General features: G+C 36.8%; 1 protein-coding gene across 2 annotated transcripts in view; it reads left to right on the plus strand.

Annotated features, from left to right (window-relative positions):
- The window catches only part of Adk (adenosine kinase), a 386675-nt gene that overhangs the window by 177862 nt on the left and 186212 nt on the right, over window positions 1-22601 (plus strand). For both annotated transcript variants that reach the window (XM_041638898.1, XM_041638897.1), the window contains exon 6: window positions 791-899. In XM_041638898.1, coding sequence (XP_041494832.1) covers window positions 791-899 — 109 coding nt within the window. The remainder of the gene's footprint in view (window positions 1-790; window positions 900-22601) is intronic.

Below are 22601 nucleotides of genomic sequence, written 5' to 3' on the forward strand. Positions count from 1 at the left end.
TTGTTTTGGAAGGGAAATTTTTTGTAGATAGAGGAACTAAACATCTCAAAGTCATTTTTCTATAAGCCATAATTCTTACTCTTTTAATTTTTTAATAATGAAAAATGCGAAATAATTTTATAGATCTTAGGTCTGAATGATGAAGGATTTATATTTATGTGAACTGTAAATAATTTTTTATTTCATTAAACTTAATTATTGGTTTAAAACAAAGCAATTTCAGTGGCACTTAATAGCTAGATTTTAAATCTAGTATGCTGGTTAAATTTTCCAGTTATAAAATGACCCTGCCCAGGAGTTTTTAGCTACAGGGCCTGGTTCTTATTGATTCCAGTCCTTAAAATGTAATAGTTGCAGAATTTATTCCTCACAATAAATATGATCTATGTTTATATATATGTTTTATAAAATTAATCCCATATTGGGCTATTAAAATATGAAATTAAATAGTCAATTATAGTCTTTTGGTCTTATTTTTATAAAGATATTTTTCTACTTTAAGAATCAAATCTTGGTTTGTATAGATTTCCTATTTCAGAATGACCTAGTAGCCTATATCTTAACTGCATTTTGAACTGTATTAAGCCATAAAAAGTTAACCTTATTTTGGAGTTAAAAAGAAATTCATATACCAGACTTTGAATTTTAGGTAATGCTTTGGTTGGTTATGTTGTTTCTTGGCTTATAGGCATCAGACTCCTCCCACTCTCCACCATCTGGAAATCAGTTTCTAAAGAATTGTTTATTTCTGTATAACAACCTATTATTAATAAAACTTCTTGGTTTTTAGGTCTCTTGTTGCAAACCTTGCTGCTGCTAATTGTTACAAAAAGGAAAAGCATCTTGATCTGGAGAAGAACTGGCTGCTGGTGGAGAAGGCCAGAGTGTACTACATAGCCGTAAGTGCTACTTCACTTTTTGAACCATAGTCACATGACAGGTGATAGGTGTCAGCTGATACAGGCTCAAAAAATGACAAAAAGCCTTTTCCTGAAGATAATGTACCTATAGCAAGTGTGTGCTTAATCCACTATTACAATTACAGAACAGAAATAACCTTTATGGGCCTGAAATGTGTGTCACCACCTTCAAGTCTACTGCTTTAGAAATATAAATAATTTCTCAGTCACACAAAATTCCATGCTGTTTAATCAGTTTCATGAGATCTTTTGAAATCGTTTTACAAATGTATTTTTTAGCAACTTATCAAATGGTATGAACATTGTGGGAAACAGAAATATAAGTATGCACTATTAACTGTTTGAGCTTATTTGCCTAAAAAGAATCCTAATTGCTATTTATTCCATAGTAACTATTATGACAAATTTTAATTTAACATTTCAGAAACATTGATTGCGACAAATCTTTTAAATCTGGAAATAGGGCAGCATATAATTTGAGTTCTCTGACATATAAATAATTGGTTAAGAATTAACTTCTAAAGCAGAAGTACACTAAAGAATCTCTGGAATGGGCCACCCTGCGATTATCTTGCTGCTACATGAATTGAACATGGCCGCTCAAACAGGAGTGTGTACCTGTTACCAAGTAGCAGGATCTCACTTCATACACAGTCGTATCGAACAGTTGCTGCCGCTCTACCATCTGAGCTGTGTGAAACAGCTGGGAGGGCAAGTGTGAAATCGATTATCCTGTAGATATGTGTTTATTGAGAATATAATCATTTGCTTCAGTCTCGTGTTAATGTCTCCTACAGCCTGTTTATGTGCCTTGCTGTAGGCTTACAATATTGTTATTGATTCTCTGCATGCTGGTTCCTACCCTTTATAACTGTCACATAAATGCTTACATTGGGATTACATAATGGGAAGTAGTACTACATCTTCAGCCATCATGTGAGACTTTCTACCTTTATTATTTCATTTCTGAAAAGGGCTTAAGTTTTAGCAGTGTGTTTTATATTGTTGTTATTTTTGATTGCAATAACATCTCACACAGGCTAGCTGCAAACTCTTATGTTCTTTCTAACTCAGCCTCCCAGTTACTGGGACGTTAAGTTTCATTCACATCAGCGTATCATTTAACTGCTATTTCAAGCCTTTTGGTGAACAAAATCATGATTTTCAAAATGTATGCCACCTAAAGTTTAGCATAATACATGCGTATTACTTGACTATTAAACTGTAAGTGTATTATATTTTAAAATACAACTGTAAATTAAAGTTGTCTGTGTATTTCAGAGTCTCATAATAGAATTCTGTGTATCGAGTAGTGTCAAGTAGAAAGTGCACCTACTTGGAAGTATGATTTGATGAGTGTACGAGTGTAGCATCATTATACAGTGGACTAGATCTAGCTACTTTTAGTGTTGCAGAAGGATTGAAGACTCAACGTGTAAACAGCTAATTACTTTTGTTTTTACAATGATGTTCTGATCCTCTCCAGTTATATATTTGTTCGCGTTGAGGGCTGGGGTGTGTTTGCGTGTGCCTGTGCACAGGACTGCTACAGAGCCTGTGTGGGGGTTAGAAGACAATGTGCTGGAATCAGTTCTCTTCTTCCACTGTTTGCTCCGGGCATTCATCTCTGTTTGTATGATTTGGTGGCAAGCACCTTTAACTGCTGAGCCACCTGTCTGGCCTAACAGGTCATTCTTTTCATGATTATATAGCATAACACATCTAGATAAACTTGGTACAAGTTATACAAAGGTATAATTTAATGTAAGTTATACAGGGATTAATTCTGGTCAGATTAATACAAGTTTGATTACTTTAAATCTTTGTATAATATATTTAACCAAAAAAAAAACTATTGAAATGGATTGCAATCTCAATCTGATTGTAGCTATGAGCTCTTAGTGTTGCTCTGTATATTTGCAAGTCCTTTGTATTGCCAGACAAACCTATCTCTGTTCATATAGCAACTTATTTCAGAAAAGAGGGTATTTATTCATATTCTCTCTCTTTCCCCTCTTTCCTTTCCTCCCTCCCACCCTACTCACTTGCTTTTTATATTGTCTTACTTTGTAACACAAGGTTGACCTGAAATTCACTATTAGCCTTGAACTCAATGTGATCTTGCTTTAGTCTCCCAAGTACTAGGTTTACAGCTGGGAGCCACAATGCTCAGCTACCATTTTTGTTTTTGGTTTTTTTTTTTTTGTTTTTTTTGTTTGTTTTTCGAGACAGGGTTTCTCTGTGGTTTTGGAGCCTGTCCTGGAACTAGCTCTTGTAGACCAGGCTGGTCTCGAACTCACAGAGATCCGCCTGCCTCTGCCTCCCGAGTGCTGGGATTAAAGGCGTGCGCCACCACCGCCCGGCTACCATTTTTGTTTTTATGTAGCCCTCTAACTTTCTAAATAGCTGAGGCTGGCTTTGTACTGCTGATCTTCTGCCTCCATAATGGAGATAAGTGTGTACACCATGCCCAGTTTGAAGACTCTTCTTATATACTTCGGATGCTGTACTTAAAATGTAGAGTTGAGTTTCTTTGACCCATGTATTATTTTGCATTGTTTTTCTTTGGTAATATACTTTGCCCTGGAATCTATTGTCTACTATTAATCTAGCCAGTTCACTATTGGCTTTTTACAAAAGAATTATTATTAGTTTTATGTGCATGTATAGATGAGTATCTGTTTGAGCATGTGCTGTGTGTGGATAGGCTTCCATGGAGTCCAGGAAAGATGTTAGGATCAGGCAGAGTTCGTGAACCATCTGATATGGTACTGAGAACAGCAAATGTTCTTATCTCCTGAGACAGCTCCTCAGCTCCACAGCTTTGGTTTGATTCTTAGAGCTATAGTATACCTTTTTTTTTTTTTTCTCTTTCCCTTTTGACTTACTTTAAAGTGAATTTCTTGTAGAAAACAGTAGTTGGGTCTTATTTTGATCCAACCTGACATTGTCTGCCTTTTTAATAGGAATCTGTATACCATTTCTGTATGTAATTATTGATATAATTGAGCTAGTTTGTCTTTTTATTTATCCTCTCTGTTGCTTATTCTTTTCTGTCCTTTGTGTTGATTTAGTATTTTTATCTCCTTTGTGTTCTCTCAGTGTGCATGTGTGCATGCGTCCCTTTCTCTCCCTCCTTGTCTCCGTGCTTTAGAGTTTAATAGCACACATCTTTCACTCTTCATAGCTTGTTTTCAAAGTATATATGACTTCTCTTACAGTGTGAAAACCTTGAAACATTCTATTTTCATTTTATATCTTTAGTCTTTTAGTGCTTATGCAGCCATTGTTACATTTTAATTTTGTTGTAATTTTAATTGTCTTGTTTTTAAATAGATTTGTTAATTTGTAATATACAAAACATACAGCACACATTTTCCTTACATATTTTAGAAATACTATAACATTATTTTGTGTAAATTATGTCTTTTGAAAATAATTAATAATGAGTAATAAAGCATGCATGTATTCCAATGATTGCCATTCTGTTGTTCTTTGTCCCTTTCTTAGAGTTGACCTTCCACCTGGCTTCGCTTTTTTTGGGCCTCTGGGCATTCTTTGACAATTCTTGTATTTGGACATATTGGTCATAAATGCTTTCAGGTTTGAAAACATCTTTGTTTTATATTTAGTTGTGAGTAGTATTTTTACCACACATAGCTTTGGCTTGTCAAGTTTATTTTTCTTTCATTCTCTGAAAGCCATTGCCCATTCTCTTCTTCCTTGACTTGTTCTTGATGAGATATCTGTCATCCTTGCTTTGGTTGCTCCTTATTCAGCATCTCCCAACTCCCCCTTACTCTTGGTGCTTCTCATTTATTATTGGTTCTGACTGGCTCTATGATGGATCCTAGCATATCCTTCATGTGTCTTGGCTTCAAGTTTGCTCAATGTCCTTGAGCTTCAGCATTAGACTTGTTTCCCCTCTGTTTTTTTTTTTTTTTTTCAGCTGTTGGTTCTTCAGATTTCTTTTATCCTACCTTGACACATTGGACAGTATTTCACAGTTCACTGCTGTTTCTTCTTTCTTTAAATTCTTTTTTTTTCTCTTTGTCTTTTATTTTAGCTACTTAGTTATGTGGTACCTTCCAATTCAATAGTGTTTTCTTCTGTGGTATCTAACATCTCATTAATTTGTCTCGTGTATTTTAAATCTCAGTGATGCTTTCATATCTGAAAACTGAGTTGAGATTTGTGCTTATTGCCTCTCTTTGCATAACTTTTAGAAGATATAAAGCATGGGTTCTCAATCTGTGGGTCATGACCTTTTTAAGGGTTGAATATCAGATATCCTGCGTTTCAGATATTTACAGTATGATTATAGCAAAATTACAGTTATAAAGTAGCAACAAATATAATTTTATTGTTGGGATCACTAGATGATGAGGAACTGCATTAAAGGGTCACAGCATTAGGAAGGTTGAAAACCACTCAAAATAAGTACAGTTTGAATAATTTTCATGGCATTCTTTGTTAACTTTAACACCTCACCCAAGGCTGGTGACCTCGGGAGACCAGACTAACCAGCTTGGCTACCTCCCAGACCCATAGCTGGACCTTGGGTTGACCCACCTTAGCATCTACCCCATCTAGGACCTGCTGCTGCTGGTGAAGGGACTGGTCCTGTGGAAGATCTCCAGAGGAGTTCTGGTTAGGATTCTGTGATGATGGTGTAGCAGAAACCAGATGCCTTGAACCAGACCAGCGATTCACTGCAATGAACATTTGCCAATTAAGACTGATGCCTCCATTACCACCAGGATGAATGAAGAGGTGCTGAGGAGACAGGAAGGAAAAAGAAGCAAAGAGATTTTTCTGTCGTTGCAGTTTTAGTTTGGTTTGGGGGGTTTATTGTTGTTGTTTTTGCTTTTGTTTGCTTGCTTACTTTGATTTGTTTCCTTTTGTTGTGGGCAGGGGTTGCAAGGTAGGGATATGGGGGGGACTGTGAAGTGAGCAGAATTTGGGTGCTTGATGTAAAACTCCCAGAGTCATTAAAAAAGTTAAATTTAAAAAAAAAATGAAGTGATACCAAGTATGAGGTGTGTGGGGTGTGGACAGTGTGGTGTGTGAGTCGCCCTTGTCTGCTCCATGTGCCCCATCAGCAGGATCTGGTGCTCATTCACTGTTACCCAGGACATTGTTGGGCTCTTCTTCTTGCATCCATTTCTCTTGGTGATTAATGTCTTCTTAATGTTGACTACACTGACTTCTTATTATATTACTTTGTAACCCATTGGGAAAAACAAACTTTATTACATGTCATTTCTAGGGCACTCTGAGTGCTGGCTTTACCCCTCCGTAATAGTAGTTGTGTTTGTTTGACATTCGCCTAATAATTGTTATCTGTCTATAGTGGAAACACCCCTCCCCTCTGAATGCCCTTTGTGTTTCTGTAAATCTCCTTGAGCTTTATTCTGGGATACAGTTATTTGTAGCAAGTACTGTACTTTGGAATCTTACTCTTAAAATTTTTTTAACAGTACTTACTTATGGCATTAGTTCTTGACCAGTGGCAATTTTGTCCCTTAAGGATGTTTGGTAACATCTGAAGACAGCTTTTTGTTTGTGGTGACCAGATGGTTCTTACCATCTTATGACCATGAGACAAGATGCCACAATAGAAAATATTACCCTTTAAAATACCAGTAAATCTATCATTAAAAAAACTCGTGGAGCTGGAGAGATGACTCGGCGGTTACTAGCACTGGCTTCTCTTCCAGAGGTCCTGAGTTTAACTCCCAGCAACCACATGGCTTACAGCCATCTATAACTATAGTCCTAAAGTATCAGATACTCTCTTCTGCAACATAGACAATCATGCAGACAAAGCACTTGAATACATAAGCAGTTTTAAAAAGAAAAAGAAAACTTGTAGGTCTGGAAATATAGGTTATTGTTAGAGCACATTGATTTACAACATAAAGATATAGGTTCAATTCCCACAGCCCCTAGGGGATTTCCACAGAGCCCTCTTCCTAGTTCCATATTTCTCTACGAAGCCTTTGATACTCTCTGGTTTGTCAACTATAACGTCTCTGGTGTCTCAGACTGCTCATTCTTCTCTCTCTTTCTGTTGGTGGTGGTTGGCATCGGGTTGTGATAGTTTGAAGGTAATTGGCCCCCATAAGTTAATAGGAAGTGGAACTATTTGGAGATGTGGCTTTGGAGTAAATATGGGCTTGTTAGAGGAAGTGTGTCACTAAGGGACAGTCTTTGAAGTCTCTTATGCTAAAACCACACCCAGGGACACAATTTACTTTCTGTTGCCTGTGGATCAAGGTGTAGAACTCTCAGCTCCTTCTCCAATGCCATGTCTGCCTGCATGCCTCCATGTCTAGCCATAATGATAATGGACTAAACCTCTGAAACTATAAGCCACCACAATAAAATGTTTTCCTTATAAGAATTGCTGTGGTCATGGTGTCTCTTCACCTCGATAGAAACCCTAACTAAGAGAAGTTGAGGGTATTTGGTTGTTCCTTGTTTTTTATTTTGTTTTGGTGGTGATGGTGGTGGTGGTAGTGCTGGTGGTATTTTCTTTAACATAGTTTTCATTGCTGAACCTTTTTCCAATTTGTTTGAGACACAGAGTCCCTACAAGTAACTCTCCCTTGAATGTGCTTTGCATCCTTTCTCCCTTCGTGCATTGCAGACTATACAGTCTCGTCACAGAGTAAATTTCGATAGTTGTAGATTACCCTATTTTACCTTCTTTCATTACTGTCTAATTGCTTTTAAGATGTGAGTGTAAATCTGTATTGGTTGGAAATAGAGGTTCCTAATTTTTCTCTTTTTAGATGATTCTTTTTATCCTGCAAGATTACCTTAATAATTTTTCTTTGGATTTAATCTGTAATAACTGCATCATGTTTTATGTCTATGCTCATTCTGTACTGACTTCTCCCGGAACATGGTGCTCATTTAGCTGCAGATTTGATTTTCTATTAATTCTTTCCTTGTCCCCAATTTTCTTCCCTTTTTCCTTTATATGTGAGAGTGTCACAAAATTATAAAACAGCCATTAGTATATATATTAGGCATGATTGAAAAAGAACTCAAAGTTTGTGTCAAGAAAATGGCCTTTGTTTTGTATTGATGTTGATTCAGTCTCTGAAACACTGTCAAAATATTCTAGATCCTATAAAATTTCTGTATAATTTTAAAATAAATCTGAGAGCTCTTTACTAAGATATAATTGTTCATATATGCCTAATTACTAATGTAATCATTTCGTAATATTTCTCTTGCTTTAATTCTACTGTCAGTATAGTATGGTTTTATTTATAAACCTATGTATTATTTCTAATAAATTATTTTTCTAGAGAAATTTCCAAGTTTAAAATCTAATTAAAAAAACAACTAAGGACTGGGGAGATGTCTCAGTACTTAAAGACACTTGAGATGCAGACCCACAACCAGATAGTCGGCAGAGTTCCAGGAGTCCTGCACAGCAGTGTAGAAAGAAGTGTACAAGTCAGAGGGGTCAGGGACACCACAAGAAAATCCCAGAATCAACTAACTGGGGCTCACAGGGGCTCACAGGGGCTCACCGAGAGTGGACCAGAAACCAGGGGTTCCATGGACTGACCTAGCCACTCTGCATATATGTTAGACTTGTGTAGCTTAGTTCTTTTGTGGGACTCCTAACAGTGGGAAAGTGGGCTGTCTATGACTCTTTTACTAGTTTTTGGGACCCTACTCCCCATACTGAGTTGCCTCAATACATGGGGAGGTGCTTAGTCTTACTGCGAATTTATACACCATGTTTTGTTGATATTCATGGGAAACCGGCCCTTTTCTAAACAGAAATGGAAGAGAAGTGGATTCATTGGTGTGAACAGGGTGGGTGGGCTCGGAGGAGAGAAAGGAGGGAAAATTGCAGCTAAGATATAAATTAAATAAATAAATAAATAAATAAATAAATTTATGTTTACAAAGAAAAAAGAAACTTGGAGGTGAAGAGACTCGTGTTCTTCTTATGAACAGGTTTAGTTCCCAGTGCCTACACAGCAGCTCATAACTGTCTTTCACTTGGATTTGGTGCCTCCAAGAGCATAACATGCATTTGTACCTTCAGACAAAAGATTGATACACATAAAATCATAATCTTTAATAGGAAAGAACTTATCATATCTCATGCTTAGATTTTTTTTGTGGGGAGAGGTTTATACTTTAGGGACAGTCAAGCACGATAGTGGGTATTTATCCTTAAGTTACTCAGAGACTGGAGCAGGAGATTCATGAGTTCAAGACTAGGCTGGACAACATAGTGACACCATAATTAAGTAGGCTGATGGTTGGTACATTGTTTGGTTGGTTTTTGGTCTAGTAACCACCCTGGCAGCCCTGGAACTCGCTCTGTAGACCAGTTTGGCCTTAGAGCTCTGCGTGCCACTGTCTCCTGAGTGCTCGGATTAAAGGGGCGTATCACTACCTCCCAGCTTGTTGTTGTTGTTTTAAAGAAAAATCTTTGCTTTTAAAAAGATATTCATGGGGGGGGGGGGGGGGGCTGGAGAGATGGCTCAGAGGTTAAGAGCACTGACTGCTCTTCCAGAGGTCCTGAGTTTAATTCCCAGCAACCACGTGGTGGCTCACTGCCATCTGAGATCTGGTGCCCTCTTCTGGCTTACAAGCATACATGGAAGGAATGTTGTATACATAATAAATAAATAAATCTTTAAAAAAAAAAAAAGATATTCATGACCAAATGGTAGAATCCTAGCATTTAGGAGGCATAGGCAGGCCATTCTCTGAGGTCAAGGACAGCCTGATCTACAGTGTGAGTTCCAGGACAACAAGGACTAAGAAGAAAATCCCCAACTCAAAAAAAAAAAAAAAAAAAAAGAAGAAGAAGAAGAAGAGGCAGAAGCAAAGGTATTTATGGTAGCTGGGTATGTGACCGTTGGTAGAATGCTTGTGTGTCTGACACACGTAGTTGTACTCAGCTTGCAGGTAGAGTTGAGAGTATCAGAAAGTCAATCAATCAACTTGGGGAGGAGAGAATTTATTTCAACTTACAACATATAAATCCGTCACTGAGGGAAGCCAGGGTAGGAACATGGAGACAGAAACTGATGCTGCTTACTGTCTTGTTCTTCACAGCTTGCTCAGCCTGCCTTGTTATATCACCCAGGACCACCAGCCCAGTGAGCTATTCCCACCCCAAGTCAGTCAGGGCATAATAATAGGTGTAAATCCCAGGTCCTTGAACCTAAGAAACAAGTGACATACCACCAAATGTGATTGAATACATTTATTAGCTCTCTGGAAGCATTACTGAGATGGCATGATAAATTGTGTACAAAAAAATAAAAAATTAGTCTAAGGATTCACATATTTAAAATATTGTTCGTAGTAATTTAGTCTGGTGACATTGGTTAAAAAGTTAGGATGTGTATGTAATGAAATGGAGAATTGCTGTTTCTAAAGACTTAGCTTTTGGCAGTATATCCTAAAAGATGCATTTCAACTGCTGCATGATTATAAACATAGCCATCATCTTGCTTACGTCCCAGCTGAAGATATGTTACCTGGTGCTCTTTCTGTTCTGAAAGGTTTGGAGCAGTAGCTGTGAGAGCAAATACATCTGTCTTGTCATAATTAAGAGTAACTGAAAAATGTTTGGTATTTGCTTCCCTTCTCTTCAGAATCTAGCAAAGCTTTACTAATTTATAGACTCTTATTTGAATTCATTGCTTTAACCTTATTAAATCATAGAAAGGTTTTTTAATACCACCTTTTGAAGACTAAACTCATAATAATATACTTTGGCAGGGAAGGTGAACTGGTGGATCTTTTTAAAAATTTTAAGATATCCTGTGAATGATAATTGATTAAATAATAGGTCATACTTTTCTATAAAATATTTAAAAAGAATCCAAAGTGCTCTTGAAATCTAGTAATTAATCTTTGTAATATTCATCTGAGCTTCTTAAAGAAGTGGGGCAGTTGAACTCCACTTGACCTCTCATCCCAAATGGCAGGTTTTTCACATTTATGCGTTAAAATTTTCCATTGTCTTGGTCAAATTGATGTTTTCTGTATAGAGATTTGCCCTGATTTTTTTTCACTCCAGCCTCCCCAATGCTGGGACTGTAGGCGTGTACCGTCACATACAAGCTCTCCAGCCTCCCCAATGCTGGGACTGTAGGCGTGTACCGTCACATACAAGCTCTCCAGTCTCCCCAATGCTGGGATTGTAGATGTGTACCGTCACATACAAGCTCTCCAGTCTCCCCAATGCTGGGATTGTAGGCGTGTACCGTCACATACAAGCTCTCCAGTCTCCCCAATGCTGGGATTGTAGATGTGTACCGTCACATACAAGCTCTCCAGTCTCAGCCTCCCCAGTGCTGGGATTGTAGGTGTATGCCATGACCTACATTTATCATTTTTTAATTTTCATAGTTTCCCTAGAATATTTTTGGCAAGTAAAATACCCCATGCCCCCAAGTATGACCTTGAACTTTGTATCCTTTTGCCTCTACCTCCCACCTGCTTGCATTTCAGGCTTGACCATTTTAGGACATGCTGGGACCCAAACCCAAGGCTTCATGCTTGCAAGATAAGTACTCTACCAACTGAGCTACAGCCACAGCCCCTCAGCAATTTGAATTCTGTCCTTACTATTTTCATAGAGAAATGCCTTGTGATTTCTTTAATAGATACAGATTTTCAAATTAGATAAAATTTTGATGCCTATGATTTTTCTTAACTACTGTTTTTGACAGCTATCAAAAGTAAAATTGTCTACTGCAAAGGAAAGGAAATCTTTGCTAATATCAATGTCAATATTCAATTAACAGGATAATCTATTTACCTACTTAGAACAAGTAAGGTTTTCTTGGCTGTAAAAGCTTACAATCTAAATGTAGGTTCTAGGTTTATGGCATTATAATGAAGGTTTAGAATTTCATGTGAGGTTGTGAATCATGCTGTGTAGTGGTCTCATTTCTAAGAGTTAGTTACACATAAGGCCCCAAAGTCATTAGTAAATCATCGACTCAGATACCTTGGCTTCTATTTAATTTCAGTATTTCGGATCAACAAGAAATGCTTGAGAAAACCAATTGTTCGTTAAATCTCTGTAATAAATACGATCAAGAGAGAAAATGTATAAACTTGACAAGACTATATATTTTATGGATTAGTTGTTTGCCTTTGTAAATGTATATTAATTGAACAAAAAACAGCACTAAATATTGGCAGGCTGTATTCCACCATATTTACTGAGCATATTATAAAAATTTTATACTTCAGTATGATTTAATCAATAACTTCTGTTGTCTCTGTCTTCCAGACAAATGGAATTCAATCAATTTTAACAGCTTTATTGCAGTGTCTATGTACCATTGTATTCACCCATTTAATATACACAAGTCAATGGATGTTAGTGTATTTATAGAATTCTGAAACCATCACGCTAATCTAATTTCAGAACATTTATACCATTACTAAAAGAAATATAGTGTCCATTAGCAATGCTCCTGGTTCCTTGTGCTCGCTTGCTCCTCTCATTACAGTTTCAGTAGTATCTGAGTGTCACCCCACAAATAACGCATTGTTCCTAGTCAGACAACTGGAGAATGTTGGTCCTTGTGCTTGATAGATACAGTGGAGTGATGTGGATGCTTTGGTCCTTTTCTTGCCTAGTTCTCTACTGCGGGTCTTCCAGAGAAGATTCTTTAGCTGGTATTCAAATTTATTTCTTCTCTATATAATGCATGTTTTAGAGATCATTTCTCTTCTGATTTGTGTAAAAATGTGATAAATGGAGTCTTGTTTTTCCCATGGTTGTTGCTGTTGGTTTTAGTTGGTAAAGTAGGGTGGAACAATTGTGAACAGCCCTCTCCTTCCAATCCTAAATGTGGAAGACATGTTTTTACACGTGTATATATCCCTTTGGTCCTTCTCACAACAACTTGATTTTCTCATCTGTGTAGAAAGGTGTCTTTTGATTCCAAGCTTCTGAATGCACCATGGTGTTTCATTGTTTGGCCTTTGTCCTTACAGATCCTTAAAGCTCTTAGAAACGATCTCTTTTTCTCTAATATTGTTCTGTTCCCACTAAAAGTATTAGGAAATTCTAAATTGTTGAAAATTTATGAAAGACAATGCTACTTTTCCACCTTCTGCTCCTGTTGTTTTGGGTCCAGACTCTAGGGTGAGCACTTCTAAAGGTATGGTATGCCATTGGTCACTTTTCAAGACTTCATCTTGAAAGTATTTACTTTGTTTTAATTGATTCTGTGAAGAATTTAGCTTAATTTTTGTTATGGTGAAATGGTATGTCAGAAATAGCAATTAAATATCAAAGCGAATAACCACACGCTGGTTTTAGTTGGGTTTGCCACTGTGACACACATGAAGCTAACAATACCAGATAGTGTACCTGGTAAGCCCTCACGTGTGCTTTTCACCTTTGCATGGCTTCTGAGTTTACTGTGCCTTTAAATTGAAATTTTTAATAAACTGAATATAAAATTTTAAATATCTTTATCTGTAAACATCAACTAGTATTTCTCAGGTATTTTGATATGGTTTTGTAGTAATCACCAGCATTTTCTGAATTTTGAGTTTTGTTTCTAAAACTGGTGGGTTTCCTTTGTTAAGTCATCAAATAATTCATTTGTGTAAAAGTATATTAAAGTGTGGGATCGGACTCAATAATTAAATGACGTGGCTTTATTTTCAGCAATAAGCAGATTCTTAATAATCAGATATCTTTAATTCATTTACTTTTTAAAAACCATGTACACATTTGGATGCCTGAGTACAATCAGTGACTACTGCTTCATTCTCCCTGTCAAGTTTTCTTTTATTCCAGTTTGTCGAGTGTAGTGATAGCAATGATTTTATAGGAGACTAGTATTTTCACTTCTTCAGATGAGCTGAATTGAGACTGTACTTTGTAGGAAGTTTGTTACACAGTATGTAGACACTGGTAAGAATCAGTATGTCCACTGGCTTATTAGTTTCACAGATGCTTCCATAATGCTTACTGCACTCTTGGGTATATTAAATTATCATATCCTGACAGCAGTCCTGAAACATGCCAGTCTTATAAAGCCAGGCTTCAGTGAACCATAACTGACATGCCATGTTAATTTCCATAACTATCATTATTGGGGATGGTAGTATTTCTAAGGCATGAAAACTCTTACTAAATCTACCCAGTAAAAAACAAACAAACAAAAAATCCAGAACATTATATTACCGTATCATAGGATTTCTAATCATGAGGCCCAGATTTCTTCATTTCCATTTGAATTGTCTCACAAATAATGATAAGCATCTTATACTCTTTTCATGGGTTATTAAATATTTACTTACGTGTACAGTATGCCAAAACACAATGTTTTGAATGTTCAATGTTCTCAGTATGTTTTCGTGCATGCTGTGAATAAAAACCTCTTACCATCTCATATAGCATATTTACATATACAAATGATTTTGCCATAAGTAGAAAAGATACAGCTGACAGATACATAGGTTAATTTGCTTTCTTAAATTTCAGCAAACTGTCCTATGATTCTTTTGTGTGTTTAGGGCTATTTTGTAGAGAAAGACATCATCAAGCAACGTTTTAAGCATATTGGTCTTTTGTATCTGATCCTCCATAAACTTATATGCATCAGAATAAAATATTTCTTTATAAATTCTTACCTTTAGATTATTAATAATAGAAAGAATGCATTTTTTTTAACTCCTGGAGCCCCCTCCCCCAGCACAGCTTTTAGATTGTAGATAAACTTCCCAGCTCAGTAATTAACTGAGCTCAGTCGTTGCACCGTGTATCATGTGATTTTTTTTTCAGTGGAATACATTATTAGAGCACTTACACAGCCAGTGTAGATGCAGCAGCCCAGGCGGCAACAGCAGTGCCATTTTTCACAAAGAAAATGTTGAACAAGAGCCAAATGTTTGGTGGCAGTCTGTTGCTAGGAAATCAAGGTCCTGAGGCGATTAATGACAAAGCAAGCAATAACAAGAAGGCAGAATTACAGATTTAAAAGAGAAAAAAGTGGTTGGTGTTATAATTACCCAAAGAAATCCGCACTCATTAAATTGGCTGTTTTTATGATTGACTTTAATTGGAGGTTAGCTCAGATATTTAGCTCCTTTCCCACCCCTTTAAACACACACAGGCACATAATCTGTAGAACTGCAGACTTGTTTTTCCAAGCATTGAGAGGAGCTTGCCCTGTAATTTGATCCCCACTGACAGATGCATTTTCTATGCTGCCATTTTGAATTAACCTATTGTAGAACAATTTTCTTCAGCCCTGTTGAATAAAACATCCAGTCTGATTACCTCCGATGGATTTGATAGAGTAAAAGAATGTACTTTTCATTGAAGTAGATTGTTTGCGTGGGCTCTACTGATTCTGAACTCTGCCAATAAGCACAATCATTTGTAATAAATTTTCAAAGAAATTTCCGATGAAAAGGTAATGAGAGTAACCCTTTTATAATTTAATGTTTGGGATCCTGCAGTAAAATAATATTATTTTTATAAGGCTGTGTTTTATTTCTAGTATGCTTCATGTGAGTTCATGACAAAATTCTTTTAAATTTAATATTTTGGAATATAATATTGAATTTTATGCTCTAAAAATGACCATCCCCCCCCAAAAAATAGTATTTCAGTTTTTAGGTTCAACATAATTCAAAGCACTCCACTGCAGGAAATAGTTTTGATACATATTATGCTTAGCCGTAGAGATTTTTAAATTGGCACATTTCAGTCTTTGTAATATTATACTAGAAATTCTTTATTTAGATTTTCTAGCATTTGATAAAGCACATTATTAAAGCATCAATCAGTTCGAAGTGCAACACCAAAGGAAGATCCAGACCTTATTTACTTATGAGAAGCCTGAAGAATCAAGTTCCACGGTAGCATTGCTCTCCAGGTTTCTAATCCAACCCTGGAACAGAAGAGCCAAGCACATTCTGTCTGACAATGCACACGCTGCTAATCAGACGCCAATGCCAAGCTGTCTGCTTTGTTAAATACTCAGCTTCCTAGAGGCAGGAAGACAGCTGCTATCAGGATGATGAAATTTGGTAGTTCAATCTAGTTTTGCTACCCTTGGGCTACCAAGATATTGTTAATTTAGACCACCCCAATTGGTACACTTCAGGGAGTTTTTTTTAAAGAGTTTGTAATTAAAATGATAAAACATCATTATTACATTGAAGACCTTCTGTAAGTTTTACATTTGGCAGATACCTACTGAGATAACCCCAGCATGTAATTTACAGTGATGTAATGGGTGTAATTGCATTGTGGGAAAAAAAGAGAAAGAAGAGAGGGAGAGAACTATAGGAGGTGGATGCTTCCATTAGGAGAGTTTTCAGATTTGCTTCTCTTTTATTTAAATCTACTTTATCCTAAAATTGCATACCAATAATTGAATGTAGTCGCTGTAAACCTTAAGATACCATCTGGTTTATTTTGTTTTTGGTTTTTAAATAGATACCAGCCTAGATACTACCACCAGGGGGAGAAACTGAAAACTTTAAAGTCCTCAGACGATTTTAATACTTGGTGCAAGATTATACCTCTTAGATGCGTATAGTTAATCACGTCACCCAAATGATTCTGCCTTTGGGACATGACTCTGAAATTTCATGTGACACTCATTAATTTAACATACTCCTAAATGTAAATAAAGTGACAATTGTGTACTCTGTTGATTTGTGGAAGGTATGTAAGCCGGCGACATGAATGCTACTTTTCTGTCCTCTGTCACTCTAGCTGAGGAACCACCTTCTGACACTGAGTGCTCTGGATGTGTGAAAGTGGCTGCTGCTCCCGTAACGTATCTGTCAGCCACTAATGACCACAAAATGACAGAACCAAGTTGAGCACTTGTTTAAGATCGCTCCCTATTTTCTGTCACTATAGCATTGTTTCTTTTTTTAATATTCCCTCTAGAAACCAATAATAATTTAATCCCAGATTTTTTTTTTTTTGGTTTTTTTGGGTTTTTTTTTTTTTGGTTTTTCGAGACAGGGTTTCTCTGTGGTTTTGGAGCCTGTCCTGGAACTAGCTCTTGTAGACCAGGCTGGCCTCGAACTCACAGAGATCCGCCTGCCTCTGCCTCCCGAGTGCTGGGATTAAAGGCGTGCGCCACCACCGCCTTTTTAAAAGCAAAGTTTGTATATTTTTTTCTTGGAAAAAAGTAGCTACAAAAGCCAGTTTGCATGATGTTGGGACCCAACTCTGGTGCTCATGAACAGCACCATGGTTATCATCTTGCATGGTATGAAATAGCACTGAATAAGAGCTGATTAAGGAATTTATACAGCTTACATTTGGTCTAGGACAATTCATTTATAGATTATAAATCCTAATGGCTAGTTACTTCTTTAAGCAGTAATTTTCCTCATACTACTGTGTTAGGTATATCTTATGGTTTTAGGTTTTACTCATCACAGTTATTGTTTTTTCTTCTGTATTCATTTCCAATATTAAAAGGACAAATGACGGAAAGTGTTAAACCATGAAAGGCAGCTCTTGGTATAGAGTACCATTCTATATGGGGCTGCATGAGTAGACACATGCTTTTCTAGAGTTCCTAGAGATGTAGTGCTGTAGCATCACAAGGAACTGAGATTTGATGTGTGTATCTCAGGATAGCCTATATATGGTATTGAATGGATCTAATTACACTGCAAATGCATGACACAGTCTCACTCAGGAATAGCAGAAAGGGAACTACCCAGATTAACTGAAAAAAAACAATGACATTTGAACTAGAAAAAAAATGCTAACAGAAAAGGGAATAGTATATAAACACTGTATTCAGATTAGTACATGTGTTTCTCATTGACTTAGGAGTTAGTAACTTTTTAAAAATGTTTACTTTATTAGTGTTTTGCCTGTATGTATTTCTGTGTGAGGGTGTTGGATCCTAGAGTTAGAGACAGTTGTAAGATGCCTTGTGGGCACTGGGAATTGAACCCCAGCCCTCCTCTGGAGGAGCAGTCAGTGCTCTTAACCTCAGAGCCATCTCTCCAGCCTCAGGAGTTAGTAATTCTTAACCTGCTCTGGATATGTACTGGGGCTAACCAGTGTAGTAAATGAATGATGGATGCTGTCAAAAATGTGACCTGCCTATCACAGACGTATCTGTAAGTGGGTTAGCTAGAATGAGCTGTGAACCCATGTTTCAGTTAGTGTGTAAAAGATAAGTGAACACAGGAAAACTTACATAAGTGCCTGGTCTAAAAAGTCATCACCTTGGGAACATATACTAATAAATTCTAGGCACAAAGTTTCGTGGGTTTCATATGTAATGTAAGTTCTGAATTCATAAACTTCCATGTGGGTAGACGTGTGGTTAAATGTTCAGAGAAGTTATTTTACCTCTATCCTACATGAAGGTTATATCTGGTTAGTGCCCTTTGCTTAGTCTGTCTGTAGGATGGACTTAATTCTGTTTTTATTCTCATATTAAGCACGTAGTCTGTTCTTGTCCCATGTTTTTGTGGGACATAAAATGAAGGTATCTTAAGTGGAGGCAACTTCATTTGAATGCACTTGGAGTATGTCTCCTTAACCTTGGGCTTAGTGGTATGCTGTAGGATAATGCTCTCATAAATGGTAAAGATTTGTCACTCATATTGGTTTAATAAAACACTGACTAGCCAGTAGACAGTTAGGAAATATAGGCGGGGCAACCAGACTAAGAGAATTCTGGGAAGAAGAAAGGCAGAGAGTCAGTCACCAGCCAGATGCAGAGGAAGCAAGGTAAGAGTGCCTCGCTGATCAAAGGTTCTGAGCTACATGGTTCAGTAATTATGTAATAATAATATAATAATGATGTAATACAGTAATTATGTGTTAATTTAAGTTGTAAGAGCTAGTTATTAATAAGTCTGAGCTAATATGTCAAACAGTTTAATATAAGCCTTTGTGTGTTTTTTTGGAACAGCTGCAGGACGAGGCAGGACAGAAACTTCTGTTTAGAGTGATATAATGGTAAATAGTTTGAAATGGGAAGTGAGAGGTTGAGTCTTAGTTTATCAAGCTTATCAAGTTTATCAAGTCTTAGTTTATCAAGCTTCACATTATGGCTGATTTCAGGCTACCAATGAAGTCACTGAATTTCAAGTTAGAAAAAATGAGTAAGTACAGTTAACTTTCCCAAACTGTCTCTTGCTCTCCACTGTCAGTTTGTGCATGACTGTGAAAATTAAATTCAGTTGAAAGGGTTTGGTATCCTCCAGAAGGAAAGATGTATGTTTGAGCATGTTTCCTTACTGCATGCATCTCTATTTTCACTTTGTTTACCTTCTGAATATAATGTGTTACCCAGCAATATATTTTGAAGAGTCTTTGTTTTCCTTTCACTGTACCTTTTCATTTCTTGTTTTGAGCAATAAAGTTGTGTCAGAGCACCCAGTGAGCTGTATTGCCAAAAATAGAAATCTTCCTTGTTTGAAAATGTATTGTTTTGTGTTTGATTAATTGTTCTTGGGTTTTGTCAAACCTAAAATACATAAAATGTTGAAATTAACCAGAATGTTTATCATACATCTTTGTTTTGTGGTAGGTATCTCTGTGTTTTTATGTAATTGATCTCATCTTATCTAGTATTTCATATGGTGTTATTCTATTTAATAAATGTTCACTCATGTCATGAAGTACCCTTGTACAACACATCTGCCCATTTACTTATGAGTATAATTGTAAAAGTCATTAGACATGGGTAATAGCATATATTCAAAAAATTAATCCTTGTGACATTTGAAACTAATTCTGCCTGAGTTATTCATTGTAGCATTCATTATCAGCAACTGCAAAACACTGGAAACATCTTGAAAGAGTAGTCATAGAAGAATATTTGGTAGAGCTGAGCTCAAAAATCTTTCTGTAAGCACTGGTGATTCCAGAAAAAAAAAAATTAAGCTGAAAGAAGAATATAGGGTGCTTTCTCTTGTAGAGAAGGGGCTGAGGCTGTGATGTATGCAGAAGATAAAGCACAAAACCAGAGGAATTCAAATAAGGAGAAGGAAGATGGGGATGTCAATAATATTGTAGTATAGTATTTAGTTTTAGTTTTTGAATACCCTATGTCTTCAAAAATTAATAAAAAATAATACGGGCAAAATGGGAGACCTAAAATAGAAGTCCACATTTGGAAAGATTAGATCTGAATTATCTGTATAAATGTTTGGTTTGGTTTGCTTTGTTTTGTTTGTTTTTGAGTTAGTTTCCCCGGGCCAGGCTTAAACTTGAGCTGGCACCAACCTTAAACTTCCTGCCTCAGCATCCATAGTGTTGGGATTATCAGTATAAATTTCCAGACTCAAAGAGGAATTTATGAGGTCATTTTAACCGTTCAGGGAAAAGGAAGGCGTTTTGCTTACCTTGTCTGAAATTGGCTGGCAAACATAGAGAATTTAATAGGGCTGAGGCATGGGCTCACATGATGCTGCAGTTACCATGATAACATTCAGGAAAAATCATCAGTGGGTACAGCATCTAAGAGGACATGCTGCTGTAGAGCGGGACATTTCCATGATCTTCCACTCAACACACCATGACAGTTTCATGCAGTAATATAATAACTTTCTGCAAACTATACCATCTTTCTAATTCTGAACACTTTGCGTATGGAAAGGATAGCTAACATTCTCTTCAGACAGATGACACGTTTTCTGCCTTTTCACCATCTTCATATCTGTTATTGGAGTAGTGAAGGGGGGAAGTACATTTATCCATCTTTTAATCTTTTTGATCTTTTAATCAAGCTGAGATAATTAATAAATTTTGAGCCAAAAAAGAGTTTTATGCAAAGGGAGTTGGTAAAACCAAGAACTATTTTTTAACTAATTTATTTGGTGTTTCATGTGCATTCTTGTTTGTGTGAGGGTATCAGATCTCCTGCAACTGGAGTTACAGACAGTTGTGAGCGGCCATGTGGGTGCTGGGAATTGACCCCAGGTCCAGCCCTAAAAATCAAGAACTATTTAATAGCGGTGTGTAGGGAGCGAGAGACTTTGGAGCATTCAGCCCTAACGGGGATGCCTTGCCACATCCTCCAGAATCTATGTACAAGTTGAGAGGGTCTAAAGCCCAGAGAGATGATTTGAACAGCATTTTCCAGATACATCAGGGTTGATACACGTATGAACTCACAGAGACTGTCACCCCATGCATAGGACCTGCACAAAATCCCAGCATGAAGAAAGAGAAGTAGACACAATCTCCCACCACTACCTAAGTAGCTACTAGCAGAGGTAAAATCCATTTTCTTCACTGGAGTGACACTGGGTATATCAACCATACTGTAGGGCAAGCCCCCATACTTAGGAGTTGTTTGCCAATACAAATTGACTCCATATTTCTCTCTGTGTGTGCTTTGTTTTATATTTAAGAAAGAATATAAGGTTGCGTGAGAAGGATTAGTAGCATTGCTAAATGTTTGTAGACTTTTCCCCCTTTGGATACTTTAGCACTGCTATTGGTATTACTAAAACTTAGGTTAGTGATTTATCATTTGCCCAAAATTTTTTGGGGCAGACATGGACCCTTTAAATTTTAATCCATCAGTTGAAGTTTATTCTATACAAAAATATTACGAATTCATAATCTGTCTTCATGGATTTCATAACAGTTTATAATTCAGTTTGTTTTCATAACGTGGGATTATGTACAGTATCTGAATTATTCATTAATTGAATCGTTCTGTGGGTCTCATCAAGTATTTGCTTTTATTTGAAGTGATTTTAAAGTACTGTATATTTGGGTGATTATATACTATGATCTTACCCATGCTAGGCAAGTGATCAACCAGTAAACTACACACCGAACCCCTACATATATTTTAAAACAGCTTTGCCACTTTCTGACCCTGGTACTGTGTCATCGTTTAAACCCCCCCCCCCACAAAAGAAAAAATCAGGATTGAACCTAAACTCTAATGTACTCTTGACCAGCTCTCTATATCTAAACCTTATTTCCACCCTAATCTCCACCTTTATTGTTATTCCCAGTTCCATAGGGCGTGAAGAGAAAAGCTAGTTCAGAAATGAAATAAACTGGAGGCTGACTATTTGAGCATTTGACTGCTGGATTCTCTTGTTCCTTTCATTCTCGTTCGTACTTGCATTTGTGAGGTCTCCTTTCTTGGTGTGTAGCGCAGTGCTTCACAAGGTGGCTCAGCAGCGGCTCTGAGGAGCTTTAGTTGGAAATTCTGTTGGCTGTGTGCAAGCAAACACTGCCCATTAATTAGCAACCCAACATAGCATCATCTGCTGATGACAGAATTACCAAAATGGATCATCCATAAGTGTTTATACTGCAAACAGTGCATCAAAATGTCATAATCTCATTTCATTAAGAAATTTACATACACACCAGATTTTAGAGTGCTCATTCATGATGAATATCTACTTCCACACTGTTTGTGTTTGGAAACATTCAATAGCCAGTCTTGAATTTAAAAATTTAATTGAATGCTTAAAGAATTACAAGTGTTCCTTTCCGTAGCTCTAACGCTAAGCGAAGTGCTTTTCTAAACTGCTAAGAATGGACTGAAGATTCTGCTGAGGGCTTTAGATACTTATCTGCCTAATTGAGCCATCATTTGTTGACATGAGGAAAACCATGTGACCTGCCTTAATGCATTTCTCAGGAACAGCAGGAGGCTAGAATGTCGTTCA

The sequence above is a fragment of the Microtus oregoni genome, unplaced genomic scaffold (genome assembly GCF_018167655.1).
Source record: "Microtus oregoni isolate MIOR12 unplaced genomic scaffold, Mior012 000056F_ref0000123, whole genome shotgun sequence".
Lineage (NCBI taxonomy): Eukaryota > Metazoa > Chordata > Mammalia > Rodentia > Cricetidae > Microtus > Microtus oregoni.